Source organism: Acartia tonsa, chromosome 9 (genome assembly GCF_053477335.1).
Source record: "Acartia tonsa isolate MP-2025a chromosome 9, ASM5347733v1, whole genome shotgun sequence".
NCBI lineage: Eukaryota > Metazoa > Arthropoda > Copepoda > Calanoida > Acartiidae > Acartia > Acartia tonsa.
In genome coordinates, this window is record NC_137268.1 from 1,571,315 (window position 1) to 1,598,203 (window position 26,889).

At 30.9% G+C, this 26,889-nt stretch overlaps 1 protein-coding gene across 1 annotated transcript in view; it reads left to right on the top strand.

Annotated features, from left to right (window-relative positions):
- The window catches only part of LOC145327988 (voltage-dependent calcium channel type A subunit alpha-1-like), a 186,549-nt gene that overhangs the window by 8,080 nt on the left and 151,580 nt on the right, over nt 1-26,889 (top strand). Inside the window, exons 5-6 of the mRNA XM_080171515.1 lie at nt 6,977-7,077; nt 15,590-15,631. Coding sequence (XP_080027641.1) covers nt 6,977-7,077; nt 15,590-15,631 — 143 coding nt within the window. The remainder of the gene's footprint in view (nt 1-6,976; nt 7,078-15,589; nt 15,632-26,889) is intronic.

The following is a 26,889-nucleotide window of genomic DNA, read 5'->3' on the forward strand; positions in this document are numbered from 1 at the left end:
TGAAATTTCTCACAAACTTACAGCCAAAGAGTTTAACAGCCTTTAAATTTATATTTGGATATTGTTTTTTGCTTTCTATCCAAACTTATCCACATATTCAAAAGAAAATAAGAAGGAATAAGTTGATACTTCTTAAATATCAAAAGTATTGCTTATCCTTTTACCATTGGTCCATTCTATTCATTAGACAACTACTTTATTATACTGATTGTAGATTCATAGTTAAATAAAATTAAAGTGAGAATATGCAATCTAAAGTTAAAGTAAGGAAAGAAAGAAAGAAGATACTGCAATATAAAACTTTTTACATCTTTATGACTTTGTATTACTTAGGGTTGAGCCAGATACTTTTTTGGCTGGATACTGGATATCAAGCTAATTTCTAATGCCGGATATCTGGTATCCGACCAGATATCTGTTTAATGTTCAATTAATTGGCTATCCGGTCAGATAATGTATCCGGTATAAGAAATCAGCCAGATATCCAGTATTCAGATAGTATCAATATTTGGTATCTGGCCGGGCATTTAAAATGTCCGGATATCTGGCCCAACCCTGTACCTCTTTAATTCTAATTGGGAAAGGCAACTTCTTGCTGTTACAATATACAATACTTGCAGACTATTTTCAAGGATATAAGAGATGATTTACTTAAGTACAAACAAGGTTATCAACATCAATAAGAAGTGAAGCAATATTTTCAATAGGACTGCTTTGGATGTCAAATACTTAAATATGCCCCTTTATGATGGAAATGTTGACAAGAAAAATCAGAGGTCTAGCTTAAATAGCAGCTGAGTAAATCCCATTTCTCCCATAGTATTATAAACTGATAGACTGACTGCCAGACAACTTAACTTTGATATCTTCCATTCTTGTTCCTTGCTTTATTTCTTGCCAGACTTGAAGTACATCTTAATTATAATCTATATATAAGGAAAATATAGAGCTAGATGCTTTATCATATACTAGCGGGTTCGCCCCTAGCCTCTAGGGGCTTTGCTCCAAGAGGTTTGATCAAATCAATTTTTCATAATTTAGATTTTAAAAAAAGAGAAAAAAATTTTTTTTTGGGGGGGGAGGAAATTTTTTTCATTTTTGGGGGGGTTTGGGGTGTCCCACCACCCAAGAAAATAGTTATAAACCTTCCCGGGACCTATGAGAAGCTACCCTGGATATGAAAGGAAAAGTAGTAGATAAATACTTGACTTGTGGACTTGATATAAAAGTCGTCTTTGCATATTTTAAGTAATGAAATACATTTTTAAGAGATCACATTCTCAAACTCAATTTTTAAAAATTCTTTTTCGGTCAAAAATGTTTTTAAAGTACATTTTATCTGTTGCATATCCCCTCTTTGCCTAATTTCGATATGAACCCGCGCTAATATATAAGGAAAATCAAGAGCTAAATGATGTATGATATATGAATGGAAAAGTAGTGGATAAATAAGCTCTTTGAGAAAATCCTCATGTAAGCTTAAAATTATGCTGATAATACTAAAGACCAGACTAATGTATGTTTAGAAACTTTACACTGTCCATATTCAGAATCAAAAGAGACAAGTTTTAGACACAAATACATACATACATATACTAACATATATTTATCTTTTCATGTTTAGAATTTTAAATTTATACACTTAAATTAATAAAAAAAGTTTATAGAAGTATTAGATTTCTTGAAGGACAAGGACAAAAAAGCAATTTGGCTGCATTGGGTTTGTAGACACAACAATTCTTTTCCTTTGCCAATTTACTCAATGGATTTGTCCAAATTTTGTACAGGCTAAAGATAAATATTTTCTTTTCACAAAGGTTTCAAGTTTCAAAACAAAACTTAACAGCTTTTGTCTCCTGCCACTTTTAATACATATTTTTTTCTATGCAAAAAGGAAAAAACCTCTTGTAGGTGAAGTGTTTAAGATTTGTTTAATTTAAAAACCCTGTTGAGTTATTTTAAGGTAAAAAAGAGATCATAACTACTTTTTCAGTATTAAAAATATAAATAGCAGTGAAAATTTTCAGACTATATTCACTGTGGGCTACAATTGAATCAAGACAAAAGTAAGTGCCGAGCCCTGGGACCTATGTAGGGTGAAAATAGACATAAATCCTTGATGATTCCAGGTGGAGACAAAATATTTTAGCGGGGTCTTTTGGTTTTTTTTCAATTCAAAGTTCTGAAAAAAAATTGAAAAAAATATGAAAATCTTTAATAAAAAACAAACAAAAAATAATTTTCAATATTTTTTTTTACTAAAAGATACAAACAACTTATATAAATACTATAAGCTTTAAAAAAATCACAATTTTCAAATTTAGACTTTCAATATAAAGATTTGTAGAAAAAACCTAACAACAAATTCTAACATATTTCTGATCAACATAGCAATAAAACGTCTTTTGCAAAATCTTTATCATCAAAAATAAATAGCACTTACTAAAAACTTTTTTTCATTTAAACTTATACTTTTCACATTAATTAACTTTAAAGATTGATTTTTTCTAAAAGAAAGGTTGCGTGATTTTTTATTCATAATTAATTGCCTAATTTTGAGATTCAGATAAAAAACCTTACTGCTTTATATCATTGGATACTCTACTAGCAGCGGCTACGCCTCTAGAGGCATATAGGGACCCTTAGGTTGGGGGGGAAGACGAACCCCCCTTACTATTACAGTTTTTTTTTAATGAAAAAGTTAAAAACATTTATTTTGAATAGTTAATTCTCTTGGGATAGTGATGCTACCCTTCCCAAAAATAGTTATAAACCTTACCAGGACATAAGAAGCTACCATGTAAAGGAGAACCATATTGGTTCAGTGGTTAGTGAGATCCCTTGGTGCACAAAGACTCACATAGAACGTGTTACTTTATTATAAAGATACATATATACACAGAAACTCTACAATCAGAGTATGTCTGTTTGTTCATCTGTCTGTATAAAAACATTACAGAATATATTTATTTGGTACTAGCGGCTACGCCCCTAGAGGCCTTTAGGGGCACTTGAGAGGGGAAGAAGTGGTTGAATTCTACAACTAGATTTTTATTTTAGACTTAAAAAGAAAAAGGTTTTTTTTGTGTGTGAAATGGGGTCCTTTTTTAGGAATTGATTTCTCCTAGGATGGTGGAGGTACCCTCCAAAAATAAGTTATAAACCTTCCAAGAACCAATGAGAAGCTACATAGAAAAAAAAGAACCATTGATCATTGGTAATTACTATTCAGGGATCTAAAGGGATAAGACAATGACCGCTAAATTGATTTACATTCCCAAATATGATACATGGATAACCCTTCTGTATGTTTCAGTTAATGGTTGAAATGTTGGGCACTTAATTTAATAATCCAACCAAACAAAAATCGCAACAGGTCCCCTAAGTAGTTAAGCCAACGAATAACAAATTCTTTACTACTTTATATTACTGGATAATCTTATAGCAGCGGCTACGCCTCTAGAGGCATATGAGGCCCTTGGGTTGGGGGGGAAGTCGAACCCCCCTTACAATTAAAGTTTTTTTTAATGAATAAGTCAAAAACATTTATTTTGGAGAGTTAATTCTCTTGGGATAGTGGTGGTACCCTTTCCTAAAATAGTTATAAACCTTACCAGGACATATGAAAAACTACCATGTAAAGGAGAACCATAGTTCACAAAGACTCACATAGAACGTGTTACTTTATTATAAAGATACATATATACACAGAAACTCTACAATCAGAGTATGTCTGTTTGTTCATCCGTCTGTATAAAAACAATACAGAACATATTTATTTTGCTAGAGCGGCTACGCCCTTAGAGGCCTTTAGGGGCACTTAAGAGGTGAAGAAGGGGTTGAATTCAACAACTATATCTTTATTTTAGTCTTAAAAAGAAAACGTTTTTTTTGTGTGTTGTGGTCCTTTTTTAAGGGGCGATTTCTCTTCTCTTTCTCAAAAGAAGTTATAAACCTTCCAAGGACCAATGAGAAGCTACATAGTAAAGTAAAAAAAGAACCATATCAGTTCTTAAGCATCAGAAAGATGGACAAACAGACATCAATCTATTTTGTATCATAAATAGTGCTTTAAAGCAGGGAGAGAAATATCATCTGGAAAAAAAAAATTTCCTATCGTTTAAAAGTTATATCCCTGTATAAAAAAGATAGGATGTCCGTGTGTTTTTTCTGTCTGTGCATAAAGTTCTTGCTAACCGCTGGACCAATTTGGTTCTTCTTTATTGACCTATCTTTTAGACTGATAATAGGATCAACATATTAAGGAGTAGTTTAGTGTCTATTAATCCTTATATAAAAGTAACAGTTTCTGTGTCTGTCTGTTTGTGTGTGTGTGTGTGTGAGGGTGGTCGGTACCGAAGATTCTTTGTAACCGCTTAACTGATATAGTTCTTCTTGGTTCAAGTTTATCATGGACCTGAGAAGTTTTGAGTTTAGAAAAAAATAGTTCCTACCCAACATTTTAAAAAACTTTTTCTTTTACATACTAAAACTGAAAGTAGGGGAGGGGTCAACTTCCCCCCACTTGTCAAGGGCCCCTAGATGCCTCTAGGGGCAAAACCGCTAGTGATAAAATAATCTTTATCTTGAATTATAATTTAATTGTTCTTCTTTTTTTTCTATGTAGCTTCTCATTGGTTCTTGGAAGGTTTATAACTTATTTTTGGAGGGTACCTCCACCATCCTAGGAGAAATCAATTCCTAAAAAAGGACCCCATTTCACACACAAAAAAAACCTTTTTCTTTTTAAGTCTAAAATAAAAATCTAGTTGTAGAATTCAACCACTTCTTCCCCTCTCAAGTGCCCCTAAAGGCCTCTAGGGGCGTAGCCGCTAGTACCAAATAAATATATTCTGTAATGTATTTATACAGACAGATGAACAAACAGACATACTCTGATTGTAGAGTTTCTGTGTATATATGTATCTTTATAATAAAGTAACACGTTCTATGTGAGTCTTTGTGCACCAAGGGATCTCACTAACCACTGAACCAATATGGTTCTCCTTTACATGGTAGCTTCTTATGTCCTGGTAAGGTTTATAACTATTTTGGGGAAGGGTACCATCACTATCCCAAGAGAATTAACTATTCAAAATAAATGTTTTTAACTTTTTCATTAAAAAAACTGTAATAGTAAGGGGGGTTCGTCTTCCCCCCCAACCTAAGGGTCCCTATATGCCTCTAGAGGCGTAGCCGCTGCTAGTAGAGTATCCAATGATATAAAGCAGTAAGGTTTTTTATCTGAATCTCAAAATTAGGCAATTAATTATAAATAAAAAATCACGCAACCTTTCTTTTTGAAAAAATCAATCTTTAAAGTTAATTAATGTGAAAAGTATAAGTTTAAATGAAAAAAAGTTTTTAGTAAGTGCTATTTATTTTTGATGATAAAGATTTTGCAAAAGACGTTTTATTGCTATGTTGATCAGAAATATGTTAGAATTTGTTGTTAGGTTTTTTCTACAAATCTTTATATTGAAAGTCTAAATTTGAAAATTGTGATTTTTTTAAAGCTTATAGTATTTATATAAGTTGTTTGTATCTTTTAGTAAAAAAAAATATTGAAAATTATTTTTTGTTTGTTTTTTATTAAAGATTTTCATATTTTTTTCAATTTTTTTTCAGAACTTTGAATTGAAAAAAAACCAAAAGACCCCGCTAAAATATTTTGTCTCCACCTGGAATCATCAAGGATTTATGTCTATTTTCACCCTACATAGGTCCCAGGGCTCGGCACTTACTTTTGTCTTGATTCAATTGTAGCCCACAGTGTATTATAAAGGCATTGTTTTTTAATCTCAGTTTCAGTTGCCTAGCTAATATTAACTATGATATAAACAAAGTTTCCTATTTAAAACCTCATTTTCTGACCCTAAGATAAACTAATATGCATTGGATGCAGTGTTAATATAGAAATTAAGCAGGGAGTAAGGGAGGGGACAATAGGTTGAATATTCAATTGCTAGGGTTCTCAAACCTTGGGGACCTGCCCAAAGTGTTTATGAAGGATTTAGCAAGATATTTAATACATTGTGATGTACTGGTAACCTAATTTCAAGTAAATGCTTTCTTTATTAGATTATCATGAACACTTTACTATTTTCTTCAAATTTTCTGGATAAATCTGATTTTCATTGCCTTTCAGCAAAAACTTTTAAATTGAATTAATTGCCCATTGTCGCCTCCCTTACTCCCTGGAAATTAAGAGTATAACTGTGGTGCAACAATGCAAAATCTTGCAAATTGTCATCATCATCTTTCCATAATGAACACACCATCCAAGATTTACTATAACAGATAATTATTTTAGTGCCTCACATCAGGAATCTAAAGGAATAAGACAATAGCTGATAAATTAATGGTCATCCCCTATGATGTTACACAAAATCAACCCTTCTGTAGATTACAATTACGTTTGGAGACTCAACTTAAAGAATCAACAAATCTAAATTTAAGTTGTTAAGTCATTGAAGAAGAAAACATTATTATAAAACTTTGGGTACTAGTGTAATAAACAGCTCAATGTCTCCTCCCACCCTGGCCTCTCATGCATTGTTGTTTTATTTTATTGGCCTTTTGATAGTATTGAACAATATGTACAATAAATGACATAGTGGGAGGTTTGTCTGTATCATCTCTATTTTAGGTCAACTTCACATGGGTTTAGAATATTTTATTTTTAAATTTAAGTCTTAGGATGGTTTTAAGCTATTTTTCTGGCCCCTCTGCCTCTTTAAATACAGGGCCCCAAGATGAAAGGGGCGCATTCACTTATTATTTTTTGGCAAAACTTAAGAAACCTATCAATAATGATTGTATAAATACTCGAAATTATATTTCATTTTAGCTATTTCTGACATCCATGTATCAATCATATTTGTTTCTAGTTGGAGGAGCTGGAACCTGTATTCATGGGCATATTCACAGTGGTGATGTGTACTAAGATCCTAGTATTAATCATATTTATTTCTAGTTGGAGGAGCTGGAACCTGTATTCATGGGCATATTCACAGTGGAGATGTGCACTAAGATCCTTGCCATGGGCTTTGTCCTACATCCAGACTCTTATCTCAGGTAACATATCCTTTAATATCTCCGGAACAGTAAGCCTTTTTCATTTATTTAGACATGTTAGAATTGGCCCAGCGATTTAAAGCTTTGCATGATGATTCCTATAATAGTAATATATGATTTAGAAAGCGTAGCAACTCTATAAACTTTACCAGAATGTCCGACGGTACGTTCATTTGAATCATGTAAATGTTTAACTTTTCTTACAATATTTTTTTATGTAATATAATCATGATTTTTGAAATACTATTTATTTTCCTATTACAATAAAGTACAACATTATAAGCGAAGCGTCTCTATAATCATGTACTAAAAATATAAGTATGTCCTTTAAGCAGTATACTGTATTTAACAGTTTTGCAGTTTCGTTTTTATGGATATTGTCATCCTTGTTTTTAAATGACAATGTAACTGAGTTCTTAATCATTGTCAATGATTTATTCAGGTTTAGGTTCAAGTTGGCCTACAAATACACCATAACTAATCTAAATAGGCAACTTGTTAATGTAAATCAATTTATTACCCAATATTAGATAATTCAATTTTAAAGAGTACAAATCTATAGACATTCTAGAAAATTAATACTAATGTTATTATATATTTATGATCAGATATATCTATTTATCTATGTATGTGTGTATGTATGTATAGTGTACACATATGCACAAAAGATAAATTAGTATGGGTATGATAATGTAATTAGAATTAGTATACTATATTATTTACAGTGTGTCTTAATAATAAACTATTTTCATACAGTAAATATAGTTCAATTTATTATGATGCTTACAGTTATATTGTTGTCTGTTTAGCTTTAAGATTTTTATATTGGTCAGGTCATGGCTAATTTATAAAGTAAGTGTGATTGTTAAAGTTTTGCAGAGTGAAAAATGGCTGTTTATTACACTAGTCACCAAAGTTTTATAATAACGTTTTCTTATTCTTTGGCACACCAACTTTGGGGACTTTAGTGATTGTGATTGGTTGATTCTTTAAGTTGAGTGTTCAAACGTTTCAACGACTAATTCTAATCTACAGTAAGGGTAATTTTGTGTATTATAATTGGGGATGTACATAAATTTATATTTATTTTTTCCCTCTAAACTGTTTGGCCACACTGTATATAATATAGGAAGTATATAAATATATATGTATATAGTGGAGGTTATATGGACAATTTATCTGAATGCACCTATCTCTCTTGTAATATAAATTAATGATTCTTCTTGTTTCATATAACACATGCAAATATAGTAACATCAGTCCATTTATAAACATGTTGCAACCAGGGATCTAAAGGGATATGACAATGGCTGTTAAATTGATGTACACCCCCAATGGTGATACACAAAATTTCCTTCTGTAGATTACAATTAGTGGTTGAAACGTTAAGACACTTATGAATTCACCTATCAAAATTCAATAATGTCCTTAATGTTTTGAAGCCAACGAATAAGTAAAAGGTTATTATAAAACTTTAGGGACTTGTGAATTAAAGAACTGAATGTCCCCTTCCTCCCTGTGTGGTTACTTTATTGATTATTTGCAGCTGCGCCCCTTCCATTTACGATACATATAATAGATGTTAAAAGTAACTTTTTGAGAGGAGGTAGGTATTTCTTATGGTATGCTTATAAATAGTTAACCCTTACTCCCACAAAAACAACTTTCTTTACAGAAAATTTTAGCTCCCTACGAAGATATGTGAATCTTTTTCCTGGATGATAAGAAAAGATGGGTTTGCTTATAATATATATCAATTCATTTCTTGAAGTTTTGGAGTTAATATGATAGTAAGTTGTTTTCATATTGGGGTAAAAAATTGTGAAGGTATTTTTAAAAATTAGCATAACATGTAAAAAATCTTAGAATATAAAAATTTTTGCTTTAATAAATATTACAAATATTATATGTACCTTTCCATATTAATTTCAAAATAGCATACTGTAATCCTATTATATAAAGTAGTAAGCGTTTTTTGTCTGTCCCGAAAGATCTCGCTAACCGCTGAACCGAAATTGTACTCCTTTACAGTGAAGCTTCTTATAGGTCCTGGGAAGGTTTTAGACTATTTTTGGAGAGGGTGTCTTTACCCCATTTCCCCCCCAAAAAATATTTTTTAACTCTTTTGAAACTTAAAAAAATGGGATGATGTCGACTTTTCCTCCTCCTACCAGTGGACCTAGAGGCTTCTAGGGGCGTAGCCACTAGTTTTATCAATAAAGGAATGGTAAAATAATTATTTCTAAATGTTGTAAAAGTAAAGTAAAATAATGTTTTACAAGTGCATTTTCCCCTTTTTGTATCCTAAAGAATTGTCAATACGTTTTAGTTCAACATTATTTTTCTTTTAATATGAATTTTCCAGCAAAAGATTAATATTTTCCTAGATTTTTTTCTACAAAAAAACGATAAGATACTTTTGCATAGCTCTTCTAAGATAATCTTATTAATACCTCACAAATACATAAATATATATTATATTATATAATATATCAATCAATTCCGCGGTTTTTTTGTACCAGAATACGAATACATCCGCAAATGTCACTTTTTAACATATTGACAAAAACTTGAGCAATTGATAGGTAATAATGTAAAAAGGGTTTGGCCCCCTCCTGTGTATGTCCACTCTAACGTTTGTCACTCCTGCGTTTGTCCTAGGACCATTTCCACTGGGTACAAGTTGGTTCTAAATTAAGAATAAAAGATATAAATTGCAATTGTAAATGTAGGTTATAATAGGATTAATTATGTATCTACTTTTAGCTATCTATAAAATCATAACAAAGAATTGTTTTTGCTGCTGTTTTAATAATTTTGAGATTGATATTTTGTTTCTCTATGTTTTGATTATTTGTTGATTTGAAGTGACAACTTTTCCGGATATAACAAGTTATACATTTGTCATCTATCAGATATAAGGATTACCATCAGGTTTTTTTTTGTGGATAGAATATCAGTGATCTAAAGGGATAAGACAATGACCGATAAATTGATGTACAGCCTTAATGATGATGCATAAAGTACCCCTTCTTTAGATTACAATTAGTGGTTAAAACGCTGGGACACTCAACCTAATAAACCAACCTATAAAAATTCCCCAAAAGTCTTCAAAGTTGTTAAAACAACGAATAAGAAAATATCATTAAATATAAAACTTTGGAGGCTGATTTAATAAACAGCCCAATGTCTTCTCCCTCCCTGACAGAACGTACATATTGTATGCATGTTCTAATTGGTCACTTTGTACAGAGCTCAGAAGTAATCACGTGTTTTCATATGATTCTCTTTGAGGATAAATAAATAATAAATATTTTGCCTCCAAATTTTTTACCAGTCAAAATTGAATAGGTAAATTTTATTGTTTATTTTATTCATTTACCTTTTAACAGACAGTTGGAAATATAAGAGTTTTTATAAAGTTATTATCCTTTCCTAAAAAAGGTCAACTATATATTTCTTGGGGTCAATATATATAAAACAAGGATGACAACATCCATAAAAGCGAAGCACTGAAACGGTAGGACAAACGGACATTAACACTTGTATAGTGTCAGAACTGAATAATCAGAATGCGAATGTATAAGAGTCAAAGCAAAATTGTAAGTAAATTTGTTAAAAACTGCTTGATTCAGGATAATGTTTATGAACATACTTACATTTCTAGGACTTGATTATAGAGTTGCTTCGCTTATTACATTATACTTTGTTGTCCCAGGAATCAATATACCAAAAAACAGATCAATCAGATGATTAGTTCACATAAAAATTTGTTGTTAAAAAAGTAAAAAAATCAACATGTTTAAAATAGACGTACGGACATTTTGCTAACAATTATAGTGTTGCTACGCTTTCTAAATCGTACCTAACTACTAAAGGAATCACCATGCAAAATTTGAAATCGATAGGACAATTCTAACATGCCTAAATTAATGAAAAAAGCTATCCGTTACGGACGGACGGACGTACGGACGGACCGACCCTAATTATAGAAAAGATTCGCTTTTAAAAATAGGTTGAAATGATAACCCTATAACACAAGATTTATTCCTAATTATTCATCTAACAAAATATTGAAGAGTTGTTTTCAGACTGTAAATGTTGAATCAATGTAATAAGGAATACAAAAATAGAATAATACCTGTCTATAGAAATTATTGGACATAAACAAAACGTTGGATGTTTCATTTTTGTAAAAATAGGTTGTTCTTATGTTTACAAATATTAAACTAGCGATCGTGGCTCTACTCATAGCGCATACGCACGTCGCCATGGAGATGATATGTTCGAATCTTTGGCCGACACCGCATCATAACTAAAAGACTTTAAAAATTGTTGCTACTGCTGCTATGTCAGGTATGCGACATAAATAGTAAGAGTAGGGGGAATGCCTTGGCCTATAAACAGGCGCAACTCACTACCATGCATAGTAAGGACTTCTCAGTCAAAGGTCGTGCAATCAAAGGGTTGGTTGTCTGATGAATATCACTTAACCTAACATCCTTGGGTGTTAGAGTATTGCATCCCATTACACATGATCACCTTAATCGAAGAGGAATCCCGCCCTTACAAGGTAATGGTATATGTTTAAAAATAAAAAGTAAAAGAAAGATAAAAGAATCTAAGGTCAATTCTAAAGAAAACAAGTATTGCTGAATTGGCTAGGGAAGCCAGATCATCAAATTTTGTTTTGCACAAATTTATTTATAAATATAAAGAAAAGGATTCTAAAATCATAGAAGGGTTATTTTATCCAACTTTTAGAGATTTTCTGATGATTTTGGACTACTTTTTCAAAAATAATTCAGGGATACTTGTTTGTATTTTTTAAGAAGTGCTATTCTAAGGTTATTTTTCTAGAAAATATATATTGATAAAATTACCTGATCTTTTTGGCCCTAGCTGTTGAATAGATTTGATGGAGAAAATTAATATCAAATTAGAAAGCTAAACAACACTAGAAAAAAAACAAATATAAAAGACACAGTAAACTTCCTGTCAAAGTTTTTTCTGAAACTTTTGATTTTCCCTCCTATTTAAATTCTTGTAGAATAAATATTCATCCAATATTAGGGAGGTAAAACATTTAGAGCATAGAATGTTCAAACGTTACTCAATCAATAAATTTTACAATATGCCACTTCAAAATTTGAAAGCTTTTACCAAAGGAGAATTTTAAGATCTTAATTATCTTTTAATCATTAGCAATTTTCATATTCATAACCTTCACATAAATACTGATTTATATCAATAATACAACTGAAAAATAAGTTTAAAATTAGCAAATAAATTACAAACTGTATAAGAGATAATTGCATGAGTGTAGCTATAAATAGAAACCTCATATTCATTAGATTAACTGGGAGTAATCAACTAAGTTTTTTATACAACACAAACTTTGCTCAGAGAAAAAAAAGGAGGGCACAGCATTTGATTGTGATGCAGGGGCGTCCAAGCTTTTTATTTTGGGGGGGGTAAAAATTTTTGAAGGGGGGGGTTATTCGTTTTTTTGGGGGGGGGTAAAATGGCGCGCTCGCCGCAAATTTTTTTTACCCCCCCCAAAATTTACCCCCGTGGTAAAATTTTTGGGGAGGGTAATTTAAATTTTATTAAATATATAGTATTAAAAATGCGCGCGAAGCATGGGGGGGGGGTAAAATGAAAAAAATTTTGGGGGTGCCTACAGCACCTCCAAAATCGTTTGGGGGGGGGGTAATCGCCCCATTACTCCCCCCCCCCTTGGACGTCTATGTTGTGATGTACTCAAACTTTGTTTATCTTTGTTTAACAATGCTATAAAATAAAGCTAAGCACACATACGAAAAAAAATCTAGCATTTTTACTGTTGGTTACATAACAAACATGGAAGTGAATAAATAATATTATCATAGGGTTTTTGAAGATTTAAGGTATTTTTTGAATAATCAGAAAGATAATTCTAATTCCTGACCTCTTTCTTTAAAATACAATTAATTTTGGTCTAAATCACACTATAAACCACTTTGTATGAGATCTATTAAATCCCATCAGACAACCAACCTCTTGATTACATGACCTTTACTATAATTATTACCTGTGCAATTGCATGCATGGTAATGAGTTGCACTCGCATGTGACCTACTTTTGATATTAATTATGTCAAATGTATACAAATTTGATACCCTATAAATAATGAAAAGATAAAAATGAGCAAATCATAATTAACAAAAAATTTACCCATGTCACCCAAAAAATTTGGACGTCCATGCATTGAGTAGCTTGACTGCAAGGTTCCTTTTTAGTTGCAGCTGCACACAAAAAATATGCAATATAATGTTCAGCGTATAAAAAAAAATATAAAAAGCTTCAACAGATTTTATGAATGATTTACATCCACTATAAAAAAAGTGCTCTCATACCTTCAAGTTTGGCTTATAGTACAATTAAAATTCAATTAAATTATTTGGGAATTGGAAATTTTTCTCCAAAACTACAAAATTTTTGTTTGTAAATAATACTAAATTGCCATTTTTAGAAAATGAATCTCTACAATTTTAATTTTTTTTATGAAATGTTGAAAATTAATGAAATATTTCAGGATATACCAGAAGAATTCTTTTTATTAAACTTAGTCTTTTATTATCCAAGTTGGAACTTTTGAACATATTTGTAATTGAAAAAGTGTAAATCAATTACAAAAAGACTTAGTCAAGTCCAACAAATGTTTGATAATCTTATTGTTTCATGCCTTGAAAAATTCTAGAAATCAATAAGAGGTCATATTATTATACACCCACAGTTCTATAATTTTAGACGGGTTTCAAAGGCGACTGAACATAAATTTTCATTGCCTAAAATATGATATTTAATGGCTTTAATTCTGCTGTAACAAAATGAAAAATGATGCTTTTTGTAACCGCTGCTAGCCTCCTGACAAAACTTGGTGTAACTTACCAGAAAATTTCGGCAGTTATTATTCACCAAAAAATATGATTTATCATTCAAAGGGGAATACTACTAAAAAGGGAAGGTTACATAACAAAAGGACAGACATTGGGGGTCGGGGAGGGGTGGAGGCCGGCTTGGTCCAAAGGGAATCCTTGCAAAGGGGAGGCTCCATGGAATTGATCAGAAAAAGGGGGCAACAATTGTTGGGAAGGGAATAATTGGAGTACTGAAAATGTCACTAATTTGGTCTCTGTTATTTTTCTATTGATGATATTTATTTTTTTTTCACACCAAACAAGTTCTACAAGGCTTTGGGTCAATTTCCTTTTTTTTGTCATAAATTTCTTTAAATTCTCATTCAACATGCTAAACTAATGTTTTTACTTAAGCGTAATGATTATATGCTTTATTTCTTGTTTTTTTTCCCTTTTTTTATATACTTTGAATACGTTTTTTCTTGTGTTTATGGAAAAAGGCTTTCTATGTTAATTACTAATGTATGTATTTATACAATGTACATATATAATGTATTTAGATGTATTCTAAAAAATTATTTCTTTGTACTCTGTATTAGATAATTAAGTAGATGTATGTATGTTTGTATGTCCTATAAAATCTAGTAAACGGTAGGCCTAATTTTAAAATATAAAAGCCAAGTAATGGTCTTTTATTGCACGACAGGGGCGTCCAAGCTTTTTTATTTGGGGGGGGGGTAATCACCCTTTTGCTCTCCCCCCCCTTGGACGTCTATGTTGCACGACCTTTGTTTGGAAGTCCTAATTGTGCATAGCAATGAGTTGCGTTTATTTTGGGTCAAGGTATTCCCCCTATTCCAACTATTAATGTCGCGTGTCTGACATAGCAGCAGTAGGAACCATTTTTAACGGCTTTAGTAATGACTCGGTATTAAGCCGAGATTCGAACCTATTACTATAATTATAAAAACAATCTAAAATATATAGATTTATTTCTACACATAATTTTACTCGTTTAAGTATGTAAAGTTATTCTAGCATGTTATTGAAGTTTTAATTGAGCATTTAATGATTTAAACTTTGTTAACATTATCAAATACATATTATAATAAAGTATAATATTGAAAACGTTTTATGTAAGAATTCCCCTTGCTACTTTGTATATTAAAACAAGGATAACAACATCGATAACTGCAAAGCTTTACGAAAAAGTTAAAAGACAAGCGAACAAATACTAAGAAGTATAGTGTTTCTGTGCATTCAATATAAAAACATTTTATTAACATACTTTTTAAGACTTGATTTTAGAAATGCTTCGTTTATAACATTATAACCAATACTCCTCTTGTAAATCTATATACCAAATTCAATTTGAATCATAAATATGACAAAGCCAAAATTGTGTCAAAAATCATCCATGTGACGTCATAAAAATGAGGGATTATCTATCTGTTTTTTAGGGGTTTTCTTTCCCACTTTTACTCTCATCTCCCTCATTTTTATGACGTCACATGGATCATTTTTGACACAATTTGGGCTTTTCGTTACCAACGGAAGGACGGACGAATAGACCGACCTTACATATTTGACTAATTCTCAATTTGTTTCAGGAATCCTTGGAATATTATGGACTTTGTTGTCGTAGTTTCAGGGTAAGTTTTTTTTAAAAATCTTTTCGAAAAATATTTAAATTTATGCCATCTGTCCGTTCAAATTTTGCTCATTAAGTTCATCAAACGAGTTAATCAATATACCTCTAAAGTCTAAGAGTTCTTTCGCTCGCTAGTGATAATTAAAAGTTTACTTAGGAAAATGTGTTGGTATTTGAAATTAAAATACAATAAAAAATCAATGTAATTCACAGAATTATAAATCCGTGAATTTGTACTGTGATAATAAAAATTGAAAAGAAAGTTCTAAAATCATGCAATAATTAGTTGAACAAAGACATATATAGAAACAAGGATGACATTTTCATAAAAGCGAAGCACTGAAAAGGTAAGACAAACGAACATTAACAAGAGTGTCAGAACTGAATAATCTGAATATAAATGTATAAGAGTCGAAGCAAAATTATAAGTAAATTTGTTAAAAAACAGCTTAAATATAAAGATATTGTTTAAGGACATACTTGCATTTTTAGGACTTGATATAGAGTTGCTTCGCTAAAAATATTGTACTTTGTTGTCCCAGGAATCCCAAAATAGATCATATAAAATTTGTTGTCAAAAAAGAAAAAGAAAAATCAACATGTTGAAAATGGACGTACGGACATTCTGGTAACTGACCGACTCTAATTATAGAAAAGCTTCGTTTTTAAAATATTGATATAGATATATTGTGGTATCCGCCTAGGCAGACACCAGAGTTCAAATGACTACGGCAGTGTGAACAGACGTGGACACCTATACTATAGAGAAGCTACGCTTCTCTAGCAATCACTAAATAATAAACAGAGTCTATTCAGTTGTTCCTTTATTCAGGGTCTAAGGTTTACTAAAGTTATATACAACAAACAATAAATACACAGATAGGAATAAGTAATCATAAACAGAATCAATATAATACATATACAATAGTCAGTTTGGGCAATAATGATCCCCCATCCCTGGAAAGGGTGGGGGGAATTAACAATACAGCTTAACCATAATAAGGCTGTCAGAATCTATCATTAATTTTAGGCATAGGGAGGGGGTCGGCAGACCCCTTCCCCAGGACTCGGGGGAGGGCCCTCGGCCCTTCCCCGAACCCAGGTCAGGGTTGCCATAGGCATGGCTCACGGTTGCCGAATACCACAATATGTCTATCTATCTTAATATTTATCGTGACTTGACACAAATTTGTGCAATCTTCAAAAAGTTTTCTCATGGAGAACAATAAAAAACAAAACAAATTAACAACAGTTAGAGAATCTTGATTCATTGGACTTTTTAAAGTTCTAAATGTATTTCAAACATTGTATTTTTAGAATAGTGGCGCTACTAAAATTTAATGATTTTTAAAAATTTATACCTTAAATTATTTAGAAACTATTCTTTAAATGGCTTAAAACTATGTGCACTTTTATTAAAGCTTGATTGGTAGGTTAAAACTTACAGTGTTCAAACTTTTCAACCAATAATTTAAATGTGGATTTGTTCATTGTCTTATCCCTTAAGATCCCAGTGTCTAATTCAAATTTACAGAGTTGAATTTAAAACAAAGGTCAGCCAATGAAATGGTTTTTTTGTGTCATAATCCTAGTAGATATAAGTCAATTGTTTTATTGTTGATGTTGAAGAAATAAAAAAGTTTGTACGGAAAAACAAACACTTTACACTTTAGATAATCAAGTTTTAGCACAAACAGTCGTATAAACTCATTTGTGACGTTGTACAGCATGCTATTTGTACTCAGGACTCTAAGGTGATAAGACAATAGCCGATAAATTGATCTACATCCTTAATGATGGTACACAAAATCACCCGCATATAGATTACAATTAGTGGTTGAAACGTTTGAACACTCAACTTAATGAACCAACCAATACAAAATTTTATTCGGTCCTCAAATGGAGAAAGATAAAAAGATGGTATTTTTTAATAGAAAAACCGCGAAAAAAGAGGAAAATATGTTATAAAAAAAGCGAATTTGATAGCCATTGTCTAAATAGGGCCATTTTCGCAGTTGAGATTGGAAATAAATAGCCTAAAACCACCTAAAAAAATAATCCCTTTCGTCAAACTACTCCTCTACATAATTGATTGTACAATATGTATAATTATTGGAATAGAATCTTTGTTATGACAATAATAGATACTTAGACTTAGGTTACAACCTAACAAAATAAAGATGCTTTTTCCTGTACTTTTCAAGTGAAGTTTTTCTATAGTTAGGGCCGTAATTAGGTCGTAACGACTCTAAAATCGTAATCCGAAAGTCCGTACGTCTATTTAAAACACTTTTAGCTTTTAACAATATTTTTTCTATCATATGATTATACTATTTTTGTAATAATGATTCCTATGACAAAAAGGTACAATATTACAAGTGAATCACAAATATAATCAAGTCCTAAAATGTAAATATGTCTTTAAACAGAATCCTGCATTTAAGCAATTTTGTAACAAATTTATATTCAATTTTCTTTAGACTTTATAAATTAACATTCTGTTAACATTAAAGTTCTGACACTCTACAAGTGTTCGAATTCGTTTTTATTCTAAAAATAAAAATCTTTTCCTGTAACAAAAAGTGTTTTTATTACTTTTTGGGTTAAAAATAGTTTTTCTTCAGTTACCATATGCCTCCATGGATTATAATATAAAAGTAATTACATTTCCATTTAAATTTGAAATGAATAATTCAACATCAAACGGATTATATTTCATAAATGTATAAAATCTCCAACCATTTTCAAACAATAAATGCTTCATTTTATTTAAACTTTTATTGGATTAATTCATTGTATACCCAAATTTTTGTCTTAGATAACAATATCATATAATCGAAAAACCATTAAAACAAGATTGTCTATTGTTTATGAATATTTCAAACCTTGTTAGAAGCATAGTAACTCTATAATTGGGGTAAAATATTAATAGACAATTATATTTGAAATAATTTCTATCTTTTATCGTAATTTTGTCAACTTAAATGTGTTGTTTTAATTGCTACGCCTCTTATGAGCATAATTGTTTATATTAAGCTAAGAATAGTTATTTATCCATCGTATTATAGACAGTTTTCCGCGGAAATTAAAAGAAAATTAAAAGATTTAAAGCACGGGGCTATAAAACTGGTTCTAAATTTCTTTTAATATTAATGCTATACATGATTTTTAGTATGGCTGTGGATCGAAATCCTACGGAAATTAATCGGTTTGGAAGCCATACTGGAAAACTGATTAGATAGCCTGATATCTAGTTGCCGAATGTGTACGCAGTTTCCTGGGTGTTTCCTCATCCTATCTCAATATTTACTACTAGCTAAAAAACTTCAAACTTCCCAAAAAAATCAAAATTTGAATGTATAAACGATTTATACATTATAAATTTAATTTTTCAAATTTAGATTTTTTTTTGGAAGTTTGAAGCTTTTTTAGCTAGTAGTAAATATTGAGATAGGACGAGGAAACACCCAGGAAACTGCGTACACATTCGGCAACTAGATATCAGGCTATCTAGCAAAATGCTTTAATGTCAGGGAAAAAGGGAAAATTAAATTTAAATTTTCTTTGGCTGTATATTAATCTATCTCTGTGGTTGGTACTGTAGTTGTAGCTGTAATATGTCTTCAAAATCGATGTCCGCTGCATTAGAACCGGTTCTCTTCCATACCGAAAAAGCATGTATAGCATCGTATTACAGACTATTTTTCACGAATATTAAATTAAAAATCATAAAATTAATACCAGCCTTATTAGACTGTGCCTTTGGCACCTCTGGTCTAACAACACTGGTTTTAATCTTTGAATTTTTCATTTTAATATCCGCGGAAAGTGTCTTGTACCATTCCTTTAGCTCTGTATTCCTACTTATTTGAATGTACATTATATGTTCCCGATATTATGCATCAGTATCGACAAACAAGTTTATTTTTCCAGCCCATACTAAAACCTAAAATCTACAGCCTCTAGGGACAAAGCATAAGTAAAAAAGAGTGGGGGTACCATTAGAGATAGAGAGAGGACAATGGGCTAGTCCCCAAAGTTTTTTAATAGCGTTTTCTTAACAACTTTGGGGACTAAATATTGATTTGTTAGTTTATTAAATCAAGTGTTCAAACGTTTCAACCAATAATTTTACGCTACAGAACGGGTTATTTTATGTGTCCTCGTTAGGGATGTACATCAATTTAACGGTCATTGTCTTATCCCTGTAGATCCATGGGGTACCACTCCCCACCCCCCCCCCCCCCAACCCTCCTCTACAATCCAATATTTTTTCGGTTAAATCTCTATTCCTGGCAGATATGTTTTTTTTCTAATATATTTTAAAAATTGCTTTAAGTAAGACACACAGACAAACAAAAATATGATGGCACCCGTGTAAGTGAAATGGTGTACTACTACAATCAATAACACAAAAACCTGGATATCCTTTCATGTGTTAAAGTTTAGCTAAAATCATAGATGAAATATCATAAGAGGTGAATCGTTGTAGTTAATTGGGAAAGTGTTACTAATGAGGTCCTTAGTGTGATTGCAGTGTTATATTTTTTAACATCTTTTATTTGGAATATATTCATAAAAAGGACGCGTGATGAAGCCCAATCTGTGGCACTTTTTACCACTTTTGATTCCTGTGACGTCATAAAAATGAGGGATTATCCATCTCATTTTCAGGGGTTTTCTTTCCTACTTCTCCTCTCATCTTCCTCATTTTTAAGACGTCACATGGCTGATTTTGGAGACACTTTGTCCAGTTACTAGTATTTATAGTGTTAATAAACTCTAAAAAGGGGAGGATAATCAACCTCTAGAAATTATTCCTTAAACGTGAAATAAAAAGGAGGAAATAGAGAGATTTGTTTTATTCCGAGTAGATTGATTACTTCAAATATCAAAACATTCCTTTCTATTTCAGGGAGTAGTGGATATACAAATTATTGTAAACTAATTTGTATTGTTTTTAAAATTCTTTTGCTAAGCTAATTCTCTATTAATTACGAATTCCAGTCATATTTTATTTCTTTTCTTCCATTCTCCCTCGCTTGCTTGCTTTCTCTCTCTCTCTCTCTCTCTCTCTCTCTCTCTCTCTCTCTCTCTCTCTCTCTCTCTCTCTCTCTCTCTCCCCCTCTATCTCTCTCTCTCTCTTCCTCTCTCTATCTCTATCTCTCTCTCTCCCTCTCTCTCTCTCACTTTTTAAAATCATTTTCTCTAATATTCCACCGTTTTCATTTCCTCTATCACCTTTTTTTTCTCTCTCTTTTTCCTCTCTTATTATAAAGTTTTTATTCCTTCTTAATATTTATAAAAAAAAGTTTTAATTTAAAAGAATCTTATTTCAATATCCCCAAAATCTATCCATCTTCTTTTGAAATCACTCTCCATTATTCTGTTCTCCTCAATACATTTACTTTTACCAATTCTAATTTGTAAAGAGAGAAAAAGGACAATTTATTTTATTTAAAAGCAGTTTGAACTCAACAAACCATTTGATATTTTATTTTCAATTTTTTATATATTTAAATTAAGATACTATAAAAAGCTATTATTTGAGTGTATGTTCGCTTTTTAAAGATATGATTTTATCCCTCTCTCTCTCTCTCTCTCTCTCTCTCTCTCTCTCTTTCTCTTTCTCTCTTTCTCCTCAATACATTTACTTTTACCAATTGTAATTTGTAAAGAGAGAAAAAAGGACAATTTATTTATTTTAGAAGCAGTTTGAACTTAACAAAGCATTTGATATTTTATTTTCAAGATTTTTTAAAAGATATGATTTTCTCTATCTCTCTCTCTCTATGTCTCTCTCTTTTTCTCTATCTCTTTCTCTCTCTCTCTCTCCCTCTTTCTCTCAATCTTTTTTTCTCTCTCTCTCTTTCTCTCTCTCTCATTCTCTCTTTCTCTCTCTCTCTCTTTCTCTTCTCCTCAATACATTTACTTTTACCAATTGTAATTTGTAAAGAGAGAAAAAAGGACAATTTATTCTATTTAAAAGCAGTTTGAACTCAACAAAGCATTTGCTATTTTGATTTCAATTTTTTATATATTTGAATTCAGATTCTATAAAGCAATAATTTGAGTGTATGTTCGCTTTTTAAAGACATGATTTTTTCACTCTCTCTCTCTCTTTCTTTCTCCTCAATACATTTACTTTATACAGACAACTACCTCCTTTCCTTTTACAAAGACCTTTTTCGTCTGCTTCTAAATTATTTTCTGCTACTTGGCTGTGTTAATATAAGCGACACCATTGGTTGATTTTCAAAGACCCAATAGAAAGGTTGCAAAAGGCGGTTGCGATTGGGAGATACAATTATTTAACCCTTTCTCCCTCTAGTGTTTTACTATAATAACCCAAACATGCGAAATAGATAACATTGACATATAAAATATTACTATATTATCATGTAAAAGATATCAATCGTCTATTATTAGAAATTAATTCCCCAAACTGTATTTTTTTTCGAATGCCAAGCCCTGTCAGATGTGGGATGTTAATCCAACCATGTATCCTCTTGTTCTTGTAATCTTAATCGATGGACGTTCATACAAAACAGTTTAATATCATACATTAGCAAAATGAAATATAAATGGGGTATTCCTGTCCAGTTTTTTGTTTAGGAATGAATATTTCTTACCGGAGGGAATAAATGATGGACCGATAGGTCATCATTTATTCACGTGAATAAATGATGACCTATCGGTCCATCATTTATTCCCTCCGGTAAGAAATATTCATTCCTAAACAAAAAAACTGGACAGGAATATCATTCTCATTTAAACAAAAAACTCATTTTTTTATGCTAAAATGTGGTTTAATTTTGGTTTTTAAATTTTATTTATTTCTCTGGTAACATTTTTCTTTCTTTTAGTAATTAATAAAAATTCAAAAATCTTCCAAAAAAAATTAAAAATCTTCTAAAATCATACCAGGGATATAAATGAGATACCAGGGAAATAAATGAATATTTACATCCACTATTTAAGGGGTTGTTTATATGGGAATGGATTTTTATGCTGTTGTAAAAATCCTCTAAATTTATGAAGAAAAATCATCGAAAACTCTTTAAATCAAAATCAACTTTGCAGTGAGCTTATAATTAAATTCGCTAATTTAGACATTTTAGTATTGCATGATGATTCCTATAACAGTTATAACAATCTAAAAAGCGTAGCAACTCTATAATCGTTACCGTAAGTCCATTCAAGACATGTTGATTTGTAACTTTTTTAATAACATTTTTATGTATTGTAATTATCTTGTATATTTGATTTTTGGTATATTGATTCCTGAGACAACAAAGTACAATATTTTAAGCAAAGCAACTTTATAATCAAGTTCTTAAAATGTAAGCATGTCCTTATACAGTATCCTGTATCAAAGTTTTCCAACAAGTTTACTTTAACATTTATATACAAATTCAGTTCTGACACTCTACAATTGGAGAAAAAGTAATGGTTTTAGCTTATTTATTATCAACAATAAAAACTTAATTTTGGCGGTTTTGTAAATGTTTGTGATTGTATGCAAAAGGATTGTAATCTTCTTGTCCTAATATTGGCAACAGTCCAAAAATATAAGATTACCATCTTACAATGGATATACAATATACCTGGATATTATGTCGTCAATTTGTGTTGCTAACATGGAACTCTCGTATTGGTCAGTTCCATTAGGAGGGGAGGGGATGGATGGAAAGTTAGCCCGCTGCAAGTTTCACTTTATTAGAGTACGTGTTTATCTGATATAAGATCCAAGTAATAATATATCCATTCATCTTAGAATCACAATTAAAAGGGGTGAATTTTTATGTTAATCAGAATAATCATTTTAGTGCAATAAAATAAGCATTTGATGATTTTCCCCATTCATGTAAATGATCACTTATTAAACTGATTTTAAAGATTTTTTTCTATTAACGTGGGGAAAATTATAAGATCGTGGGAACTTAATTAAATAGGACTATAGGCTACCGCTAATTTATTTAAAAACTTGGGGTGTAAATATCCATTTATGCTAAATTTATTGTCAGTATAATAGTTATATATTGTATCATATTATAGACAGCTTTCCGCGGATATTGAAATAAAAAAATGTTAACCCTTGCCTACGGCATTTCGGTATTAATTTTATTATTTTTAATTTGGTAATTGTCTGTAATACGATGCGTGTTTAGTATGGCTAAGAAGTGGTTCTAATCCAGCGGATATTAATCAGTTTCGAAGCCGTACTGGAAATAATAAAAACACTTATAATTTATGTTTATTATGGGGAAAACATTTTTATCAGTTTCAAACCAACTTAATATGAATTGGAAACAAATTTTAAGAATTAAGATGTTTTTTTTTTTTTTTGGGGGGGGGGGTGAAAATCTAATTCATTTTAAAACAATTGTGTTGTAGCAAAATATGTATCTATTTTTCCCTCTTTTATGAGAAAAAGCTTTTATTTATTTGGTAGATAAAAATATGCACATATTCGTGTATTTTTATACATATATTTCTATACTTTTATGTGTTTATGCTAAAAATTGCATTTTTATTAAGCAAAGCTTTTTTAAATTTATTTGTGTACGTTGAATTAGGTTATGAACTTGTTGCAAAACTGCGTAGATACAGGATTCTATTTATGACATACCTACATTTTTATGACTTTATTATTGAGATTTATCGCTAAAAATATTGTACCTTGTTGTCCTAGAAATCATTCTTTCAAAAATCAGATTGGTAGGATAATTTTATCATGCCAAAAAAGATTAAAATCAGCCATTTTAAATGGACGTTGGTACTTTTCTGGTACCGATTATAGAGTTGCTTGAACATGAATCATCATCCAAAGTTTCAAATACCTAAGACAATTCTAACATGCCTAAATGAACGAACGCAGATGACAGTGACGTATGGACGTACAGAACCTTGTTATAGAAAAGCTTTGATTTAAAATGAATACTCCATCTGTATGATATGTTATGGATGTTGTCATCCTTGTTTAAATGTGTAGCCGTTGCCGTATCCGTGGCCGTAGTCGTGGCCATAGTCGTGGCCGTAGTTGTAGTCGTAGCCATTTTTTTCATATTTTCAAAAAGTGGTTGTGATTTAAAGATTTAAAGCCGTGGCCACGCGTAACCAATTTTATTTAAAGATCGCTATTAGGTTAGTGGCTGGACCTCTGGTAGCGGCAACGGCTACATATTTAAAGATCCAGATCAATACATAATGCAAACAAATTAACCTAAAACAATAACAATTATTTTCAAAAATACCGCAGCAACAACAAACAAACAAAATAGATTTAAATATAATTTTAAAAGAAAAACAATACTAGTTTTGAATCCTTATAATGAAGAAACAGGATCTGAATGTACCTATAACAGGATCTGAATGTAACAGGATCGCGCTTATTGCTGCATTGATATGGTTCTCCTTTACAATTTAGCTTCTCATAGATCCTTAAAGGGCCTCTAGGAGCGTAGCAGCTAGTAATTGATATAGAGACAAAATTCTCTTCTTTTTTTGACAGCATAAATCAAGAAATATTTAAACAATATCATATGACTCTCTCTCTCTCTCTCTCTCTCTCTCTCGTCATAAGATGGGTTTTAAATCTATGAATCAGAATCCATAGCATTATAGGGTAGGGCTAGCTAAAACAGAAAATGTACTGCAAAAATTTAAGTTTAAGTTCTGGTAGAATCCGCTTACAGTTTAAGTCTTATGCCAAATAGATATTCCATTATCGATGTTGATATAAACCAGGGTTAAAGCATACATGAGCCAAGGGGGTTAAACTCTATCAAAATAGTAAAGAAATGGATATTATTTTCCGGTATGGCTTCGAAACCGATTAATATCCGCTAGATTAGAACTGGTTTTCAGTCATATTGAAAAATCATGTATAGCATAGTATTACAGACAGTTTTAAACGAATATTGAAATGAAAATCAAAAAATTTAAATTAGTTTTTTTTCACGGGCCTTTGGCTTCTCGGGAATAACAAAACTAGTTTTAATCTTTATAATTCTTTTTATATTATTCCCGGAAAGCTGTCTTTAACACGCTGCGATAAATAACTATTCTGTTATGTAGTCGACACAAACACATGGAATCGTGTGTCAATAATTTTTGTTGTTCAATCCTTTAAACTAAAAGAATATATATTTATGTTTGTCCACTAAGATATAGTTTACTTCTTTACCAAACAGTCCACAATGGACGTTTTAGGTTATTTTGTTTGTAGATGACTTTATCCCCAACGATATCGGTTCTGGCGCTCTTTATTTCATATTATAAATATGGTTTCTAAGGTTAATTCAATATTTGAAATCACATAGTGTCATTTGTAAAATAGTCTAATATTTCTTCTGTTATTGCAAGTTTTTAATTGTCTCTAGGAGTCTTTTTATATGTACATGTACTGCTTAAGCCTATTGCATTTAAATCAAGCTTGCAGGGATATGTTTATGGGAGAAATGTCCAATGATGAATTACCCCATCTGTAGAATAAAATAGTGGTTTAACTCAACTTAACGAGCCAATCAATCAAAATTCAAATCAATATTCAAGTTGTTCAGCCAATTAATAAAACGTTATCCTAAAACTTTATGTATTAGTGTAATAAACATACCAATGTCCCCTCCCTCACTGATATTGACTACAGTATGACATTTAGAAATTGTGAAGAATAAAACAAAACCCTTTTTTATTATAAAAAAGTTTGGCTTGAAAAGCCCAACCTAAGTAGGCTATAAATTACTGAACCTAAATTATTAAAATTTTGTTTTAGAAAGTAAAACAAAAATAATATTAGAATTCATGTTTCAATCTTGGAAGGTCGATTTTTTTGGTTACACTTGTTCTTAACTATTGCTTATGGTACAAAAAAATAGAACTAATTCTATAATAGAAACTAGTCGCTGCGCCCTATCATTTAGGGGCTCTGTATTTTAAATTTATAATATAGCCTAAAGCCATCTAAAGACCTATGTTAAGTTTCCTAAAAGTAAGATCTCAATTGAAATCTTAAGCTTCAGCAAAAAGTCTTACTACTTTATTTAAAAGGATACTGGTAAATACTATATATTTGTATCATAGAAAAACCATTACATTTTGAGACCATAACTTTAGAAATTCGAAAGTTGTGCATTTTTATTTGTTATCATTATTTATATTGCATAATATTATTTTTGTCAAGATGTTTTGGCTTATTTTTAAGCAAAATAACTGAAGTAGGTCAAAATAATACATAAACATATCTTGAGTTTAGAT